Source organism: Cydia splendana, chromosome 9 (genome assembly GCF_910591565.1).
Source record: "Cydia splendana chromosome 9, ilCydSple1.2, whole genome shotgun sequence".
Classification (NCBI taxonomy): Eukaryota; Metazoa; Arthropoda; class Insecta; order Lepidoptera; family Tortricidae; genus Cydia; species Cydia splendana.
Genome location: NC_085968.1, coordinates 5693954 through 5702315, shown reverse-complemented (window position 1 = coordinate 5702315; position 8362 = coordinate 5693954). Strand labels below are relative to the sequence as shown.

Below are 8362 nucleotides of genomic sequence, written 5' to 3'. Positions count from 1 at the left end.
ACAAACAATACATTATGACTTATGACTTAAAACTTTATGGGAAATAATAGAGACCCCGCTATGGACGCTTGTAACTCATGTGACGTCACAAGCGCGTTACGTTGCCGACCCTAAGTACCTACACCTATAATGATTCACAGAATTTCACAGGTTGGTCGCTTACAAACTCATGAGCTCAATGGAACTTATGTATACTTTTACGCTTCTCGAATTATCGAAGACAGCTGGAGGTAGGTATAGTTGGGTACCCTTGAATAGGGATATTGATATGCAGCTTATTAATTACTTCCTAGTACTTAGTATTAAAATTACCTTGGCTTAAACACTGGGAAATACTGGTTTGTAATGACATAGTTACTAAATAGCAAATTTATATTTTTATTAAAATAAGGTTTCTTGATATAAAACATTCCATTTTTCGTAACTATTCTAAATATTCAGTCCAATCATGTGTTATTTATTTACAAATTTTGTTCGACGACTTCCCTGGCGACGATAGTTATCAGTTGGTTGATGTCACTCTGTGAATAAAAAAATTTATGGTTATATCCTACGCTTTCTACCGAGCAAGCCTACCTAAACACTGTACAATACATAACTAAATCAAATCTAAAAGATAATCGAAAACTACTTCTAACTTGATGTGATACCGATTTTGGACCTAAAAATAAGCTTTTCAGTATTTAAATAAACAGAATCAGTAAATCAGTCGGCTAACTTGCTATTTTAAATAATAAAATTACACTTCCAATGTGTTACAACACATTGGTGTGTTATGTGTGGTGTGTGTGTGTGGGTTAGTGTTGTTCATAACTATTCCAAATTTCAAAAGCTTCAGTAGTTCTCGAGATATTTAGCAATGTGACAGACAGACGGACAGTCGCAACATGGAACGCGCATGAAAGTCGGAACCCTAAAAATGGTCTTAGAAATGTAGAATTAAAGTATTACAGATTGTACAATCAAACTGCTGTACAGAAAATTCGTTACTCACTTCATAAGCCTTGAGGATTCCAGGAATAATGTCGCCCAAGTAAGTGTTGATACCACGGGAAATGTTTACTCCTTGCAGCAACACGTTCAGGCTAGACTGTAAAAAGTATTGAAAAGTTAGGTTTTGTATCGCGTTTAAAGGATTCAGATGGACTGGATTTACCTATATAAATAAATATGAGGGGACATCTTACAGAGTTCAACCTAGCCCCAAACTAAGCATAGCTTGTACTATGGGTGCTAGGCGACGATATACATACTTATACAGATAAATACATACTTAAATACATAGAAAACACCCAAGACTCAGGAACAAAAAAATGCCCTTACTAGGATTCGAACCCAGGACCATCGGCTTCACAGGCAGGGTCACTAACAACTAGGCCAGACATGTCGTATATACCTACATCACTAGGTTTATCTGGTTCTAATTCGACTCGAAGCACTTTTACAATAGTGGTCAGTTTGTCATTAGCGAGCTAATTTAATACATTAAAATAGTGCAGTTAAAAATAATCTTACGTCAATGCTTCCCAAGGCCATTGTTATTTCCATATCCCTGATGCTGATGCCAGTAATGATGCCAATGCTCACGCGAATATCGCCGGTGACGACAACGTTCTTAATAGCAACACTAGGGCAGATAAGAAACAATCAGTATATTAACACATAACCAAATCAACAAACAAAACGTTTGACAATGCGATGAATTCTAACAAAAGCTGTCAAAAAGTGACATCCGCTTGTATTACAAGTTACAAGCTTTTAAGAAACGGGCCCCAGTTCGTTCATGTGAATATATTGAATCCTTTAGTTAAGAAATGGAAATAGCTAAGAAAAGGACTACCTAGCACAACTTTAAAAAAAGTTAAGTTTTATTTTAACTTTGCTTACCGTCCACTGACGACACCGTTGAAGTTCCTCTCAAAAATGTTAACATCCCACTCAGCAAGACCTAAAACGTAAGCACACCGTCAAATGTTAATGCTAAAAAGATATACGATTCCAGTAAAAAATTGAATTATGTAGCACAACCCCACTATCCCACTAACCCACAACGATCCGTAGCAACCATTGAAAAATCAGTTTGAATTTGTTGCGTGAGAATAGAATAAACAATTGGTATTGGTCACATTTTCGATTTTATTCACATTTAAGAAAAACCACATAAATTTGGGGTATTTAGTGCTGATTGAAATAAAGAAATACATAATTTCAAAATTAAATAAAGTAGTTCCTGAGATGTGAAGGCCTTTATATAAACAATCTGGAAACATACCGACGCTTGTAGAGATTTCGGGAAGTTCAATGTTGAAAGTCAGCCTAGAGGTCAACACGGCGTAGTTCATTCTGTTGATGACGATGTTGCTGATACCACTGAAGAGGAAGCCCCTCAGTGCAGTCTTTGCGTTAAAGATGCTGGAAATAATGTTTTAAAATTTGAATTAGATCATTTATTTATGTGGTATTGCTAAAAGAAATACATATATAACTAGCTTAAATCTAAAATAGGCCATTGAGGCATTGTACCAAGGATGCTGGCGGCATTTCCTCGCTGTATCACAATGCTGATATTTTGAAAAATGAATTTTTAGGTATTTGAAATAACTATTTGTACTTGAAATATTAGTATTTGTAGAACTTGCTAACTAGTTATGTAAACAAACCGCCATATTGAAATTGTCTCTGAACGATGAATTTACTAGTGACTTTTGTTTACATAGTTAGCAAGTTCCATAGAATGACACTTTAAGTCTACCTATATTACGTACTAGCTGTGCCCGCGGCTCTGCCCGCGTGGAATTCGGTCTGTGTCAGTAAGCGGCTAATTTCTAATCCTAATTTCTCTCCCTCTCCCCTGGAGGCGGAACTTGAAGTAGGTAAAGTTGACAGATGGATATGCTAGAGGACTGTAGTCCAGATAAAATATTTTACAATTAGGTACCACTAAATAAAACTACACTCCAAAGTCAATAGTTTTTTCGCCCTTATTCATATTTTACACGTGATTTAAACGACAGAGTAGGTAGTAGGTGTATATCGGACGATACAGTAAGCCGTAAGGTATACGCGCGCGAGCGAAAGCGAAGCGGCCTGCCTGTGGCTAGACCGCCACTCACCGTGGTCTTCTTCAGACTCTTGAGGAAGACACGTGCCCCTTGTAACCTCAATTCGTTGCGAGACTTTCGGGAATGATTCGATTGTTTTCGGGAATGCATGGTAATGTGTATAAAATGCGAGTCCCAAATCATTTGACTCCGCAAACGACCAGTGCCGGATTAAGATATTTTGATACCCTAAGCATTTCTAGACCATGGTGCCCCCTCTCCCTAGGGTCATCAAGATTACATTGAATTTTTTTGGTAAATTGAGTGACGTTCATTGCCGCATTACAGCTAAGAATGGAAATTAATCACATCATTTTATCACGACAATTGACAGTGCCGCAGCCGTAACGTTGCAACAGAGTACTTAATGCTGCTGCAGTCGCCACCCGAATGTCACCTTTATCACATCTTAGAATGTAATTGAAAACGCGAGCGAAGCGAGCGCGAAAATTTTTCGATATAAAAACGCAATTTTATAGACAGTTGTACATTTTTACTTTTAGTATGGAAATCAGTCACATCATTTTATCACGAAAATTGACAGTGCTGCAGAAATAACGTTGCAACAGAGTAATACTGCTGCAGTCGCCATAGCTTAGAAAGTGATTGAAAACGCGAGCGAAGCGAGCGCGAAAATGTTTCGATATAAAAACGCAATTTGATAGACAGATTTGTACATTTTTACTTTTAGTATGGAAATCAGTCACATCATTTTATCACGACAATTGACAGTGCCGCAGCAGTAACGTTGCAATAGAGTACTTAATGCTGCTGCAGTCGCCACCCGAATGTCACCTTTATCACATCTTAGAATGTAATTGAAAACGCGAGCGAAGTGAGCGCGAAAATTTTTCGATATAAAAACGCAATTTTATAGACAGTTGTACATTTTTACTTTTAGTATGGAAATCAGTCACATCATTTTATCACGAAAATTGACAGTGCTGCAGCAATAACGTTGCAACAGAGTAACACTGCTGCAGTCGCCATAGCTTAGAAAGTGATTGAAAACGCGAGCGAAGCGAGCGCGAAAATGTTTCGATATAAAAACGCAATTTGATAGACAGATTTGTACATTTTTACTTTTAGCATGGAAATCAGTCACATCATTTTATCACAAAAATTGACAGTGCTGCAGCAGCAACGTTGTAACAGAGTAATGCTGCCTCAGTCGCCACATCTTAGAAAGTGATTAAAAACGCGAGCGAAGCGAGCGCGAAAATTTTTCGATATAAAAACGCAATTTGATAGACAGTTGTACATTTTTACTTTTAGTATGGAAATCAGTCACATCATTTTATCACGAAAATTGACAGTGCTACAGCAGTAACGTTGCAACAGAGTAATGCTGCTGCAGTCGCCATATCTTAGAAAGTAATAGAAAACGCGAGCGAAGCGAGCGCGAACATTTTTCGATATAAAAACCCAATTTGATAGACAGTTAGACAGTTGTGCATTTTTACTTTTAGTATGGAAGTCAGTCACATCATTTTATCACGAAAATTGACAGTGCTGCAGCAGCAACGTTGCAACAGAGTAATGCTGCTGCAGTCGCCATATCTTAGAAAGTTATTGAAAACGCGAGCGAAGCGAGCGCGAACATTTTTCGATATAAAAACCCAATTTGATAGACAGTTAGACAGTTGTGCATTTTTACTTTTAGTATGGAAGTCAGTCACATCATTTTATCACGAAAATTGACAGTGCTGCAGCACCAACGTTGCAACAGAGTAATGCTGCTGCAGTCGCCATATCTTAGAAAGTTATTGAAAACGCGAGCGAAGCGAGCGCGAACATTTTTCGATATATTATTAATTTATTAAATCAACATAATTATTCAATTATTTTTGTTGATATCCGTGTCTTCTAAACTTAGAGTTAATTTGGCAAAATCTTTCCTCGGTGGCTTATTCATGTCACAACGTATTAAATTCAGCTCCATCTGTTAGTTTACCAGGGTACTCAATAGTGGTAGAACATATTTGAAAAAAGTTTGCCCCTCCTTCCTAAGTAGCGCCATAAGATTCAGGGGCAAACTTAAGTCAATCGTGTTTTGTGGCTACCCCCCCTTTTAGGGGTTGAATTTATATAGCCTATAACCTGGCCGGGGATTTTCTCGACAGATTAGTAAAGTTTTCATCAAAATCTGTTCAGCCGTTTTCACGTGATGCGCGTTCAAATAAACAGACAAACAGATAAACAGATAAACAGACAAACAGACAAAAATTCTAAAAACTTTTGGAACGTGTTCTGTTATCGATTCTAAGTAGCCCCAGCCAACTTTCTTTCAAATATCTTCCATGTACAGACTTTCGACCGTCTTCAGCTTTATTATATGTATAGATAGATAAACTTAATCTTTTTTGTACGTCCGCTCATATTAAAAAGTTATTGTCTTTCTTTCGCTCATTGTAAAATTTCTCCTAATTATATCCTCAACTGATTTGGAGGATTCACTTTCCAATTTTTTCCCCTCCACTTTGAAAGTTTGAACGGTCTACGTCATAGACGTTTTGTAAGACCACGGATTGTGATCTCCCACAACCTCTTGGCTTTTCCCTGTTACCGGGTCCAGGTAGATGTAGAATATTACCCACGTAACTGGGTGGTTTTCCCAAAAAGTAACCTTAACAGCGTTCTTGCTTCTATCTACTAAATATGATGAGATATTCCAAAACTTACAAGTTCTAGAAACAAAAGAGGGTAAATATATCGCACTTGTTTTCGTAGGTATCCAACGTGTCTAAAAAGTAACTTTGCTCTTGTAGAGCTGGAGTTACACTGATAAACAGTGATCGTACATTTTCCAGCATTTTTGGTGCAGCGGAGTGGTGTTAACGGAATTAGTATAAATAATTTCAAGCATAATGATTAATTAGCGTTAATTACGTTAATATTAACCTTAATTTTCCATTTCAGTTGAAATTATCTATACCAATTCCGTTAACACGAGTGGTGCTGCACCAAAAATGCTGAAAAAGGTGTTAACGGAATTGGTATAAATAATTTCAACCCTAATGATTAATTAGCGTTAATTACGTTAATATTAACCTTAATTTACCATTTCAGTTGAAATTATCTATACCAATTCCGTTAACACCACTCGCTGCACCAAAAATTTTGAAAAATGTACGATCACTGCTGATAAACAATAAATAGATTTTTATAGATAAATATACTATTATAGACGTTAAGAAAACTTACGAAGGCACCGGCAGGGCATAGTCGATTTCTGAATCAATGGCAAGTGGGTCCAAACCGGCATCGCGTATGGACTGCGCCATGTCGTCGATGGCAGCAACAATGCTACCAGTCACCAGCCTTGTGTCTCCAGACCCTAGAAACCGACTTTAATTAGAACACCTAAGTCATTGGCTAGTTACGAAGATAAATTATTTTACAGCATCATGGATTTAGATTGACAATAAAACGGGAGAAAGAAAGGTCAAATATTATTATTAAAAAATTTAACAACGGATTTACGTGAAATAGTTACATGTTTTCAAGAGCTTTTGCCAATCGGTGAAACGACTAGTAAAAGTCTCGCAAATTTTGGACGCGCATTCTATATAAATATACCTCAAAATTATTAAACAAAGTGCAAATTTTTAATATGAAATAATTTTCATTATGTCATTATCAAGAAAGGTATTCTTATTAAAATATTTACTGATGGCTGTTTCGAGTTCCCTGCCCTTCTGGTTGGGCAGTGCACTGACGGTTGCCAGCAGGCAAGCGAGAGCTATAACGATGATTTTCATGGTGGTGGTATTTTTTGTGTGTGCTGAAACAATTCACATAATAATGGGTTTAATTAAATATAGATATAGAAACTAACGAACAATTTAAATTACTAATATCTGGGAGATCGATTATTGCCCCCCCCCCCCCCCCCCACTTATAGTAAATTTCATCAAAATCGTTAGAGACAAGAATTGCTACACTGCGAGAAAAATCATCACCAGGAATTAATAAACAGTTCTGTACTGGGGGAAAAAATGAAGTTTTAGTAGTAATCATGGAAGTTTCACTATTTCTGTAAAATTTATTTATTTCTACAAACAGCTCAGTAATACTAAATCTAATTTCAGCAAACAGACTTTAGTAAATGGAGCATTAAACAAAGTTCAGTATTTGTTACAATCCATTTTTATTACTACTAAAATTCTCCGATTTTTACTAGTAAAGTTTGTGATTTTTGGAAAAAAGAATCTGTGATTTCAAGTTATGATTTTAGTAAATGTCTCACTTACATAGTTTTGTTATATCTAAAAAACGAGTTCGCGGGAATAACATTACCCCATTTAAAATAACAATTCAGTTGTTACTATAGCGACATTACAAAGTTTACTGGTATTTAGTAGATAGACTTGTTGTGTTTATGTTCATTGTTGTACCAATCACTAAACGAGTTTTGTAATACCAACACAGCGAAACGAATGTTAGTGATTTTAGTAAAATTTACTACTTGCTACGTTCATTTGGTTAGAGTTAGTATTGTGTCGGATGTCGGGCGGGCGTGTCTCGTGTCATCTTTGTTTAAAACATACTTAAGTTAAATAATAAATTTAGGATATATTGTGGGCCATGGACATATTAACCCGCGACCTACTGTGTAGTTGGGGTCTACAGGAATATATTGTTCTGCAACTTCGAGCTAGCTGTTGTTATTCTAGTGATAATGACATCATAGGTAAATCTAAACTGTTTGCAATTCCAACCTCCCTAGCACAGGTGCGCCGCGAGAGCATGTTGCGCGCGTAATAACTATTACTAGTCTCTTTCTGACTGTATGAATAAGAAAGGAATGGATAGAATATCTCGACAGGCTTTTATAGTGCCTCTTTAGTACAGAGATATACTACCAAATGCTTTTTTATTCATACAGACAGAAATAGAGACGGGTAGCTACCACGCGCGCGACATGCTCTCGCGGCGCCCGTTTGCTAGGGGCGGAGGAATTGCAATCAGTTTAGTTTTTGCCTGTGACGTCATTATCTCTAGAATAACAACAGCTAGCTTGGAATCGCAGTACAGTTTAGTAAAACCTATAACGTCATCGTCTCCGATATTGCTAAAGCACGCTTTGAATTACAAAACGGTTAGTTTTCACCCATGACGTCATCACCTCCGATATTGCTAAAGCACCTCTCGGAATAACAAAACCAAATTTCTGAAATTACTCTAGCATACTTCAAATTACAAATATAGAAGTTGTATTTCCTACTAAATGGAAATTGCAAAAGTCAATTTGTTCCTAT

The 8362-nt window shown here is 36.8% G+C and overlaps 1 protein-coding gene across 1 annotated transcript; it reads right to left on the bottom strand.

Moving 5' to 3' along the window:
- Nucleotides 1–401: 401 nt before the first annotated feature.
- LOC134793977 (uncharacterized) lies at nt 402–6455 on the bottom strand. Its single transcript, XM_063765690.1, has 6 exons — nt 6306–6455; nt 2273–2412; nt 1888–1948; nt 1516–1627; nt 995–1090; nt 402–521 (listed from the first exon to the last, which is right to left on the bottom strand). The coding sequence occupies exons 1-6, from the start codon at nt 6383–6385 to the stop codon at nt 462–464; spliced, it is 549 nt and encodes a 182-aa protein (XP_063621760.1). The 5' UTR covers nt 6386–6455; the 3' UTR covers nt 402–461.
- Nucleotides 6456–8362: the final 1907 nt, after the last annotated feature.

Bases quoted from the DNA above. Each gene is read 5' to 3' on its own strand.
- LOC134793977 (XM_063765690.1), bottom strand. From the start codon at position 6,385: ATGGCGCAGTCCATACGCGATGCCGGTTTGGACCCACTTGCCATTGAT. The intron at 1,949-2,272 runs GTATGTTTCCAG...CTTACGTTTTAG, and splicing joins CGAAATCTCTACAAGCGTCG to GTCTTGCTGAGTGGGATGTT. The intron at 1,628-1,887 runs GTAAGCAAAGTT...TATCTGCCCTAG, and splicing joins AACGGTGTCGTCAGTGGACG to TGTTGCTATTAAGAACGTTG.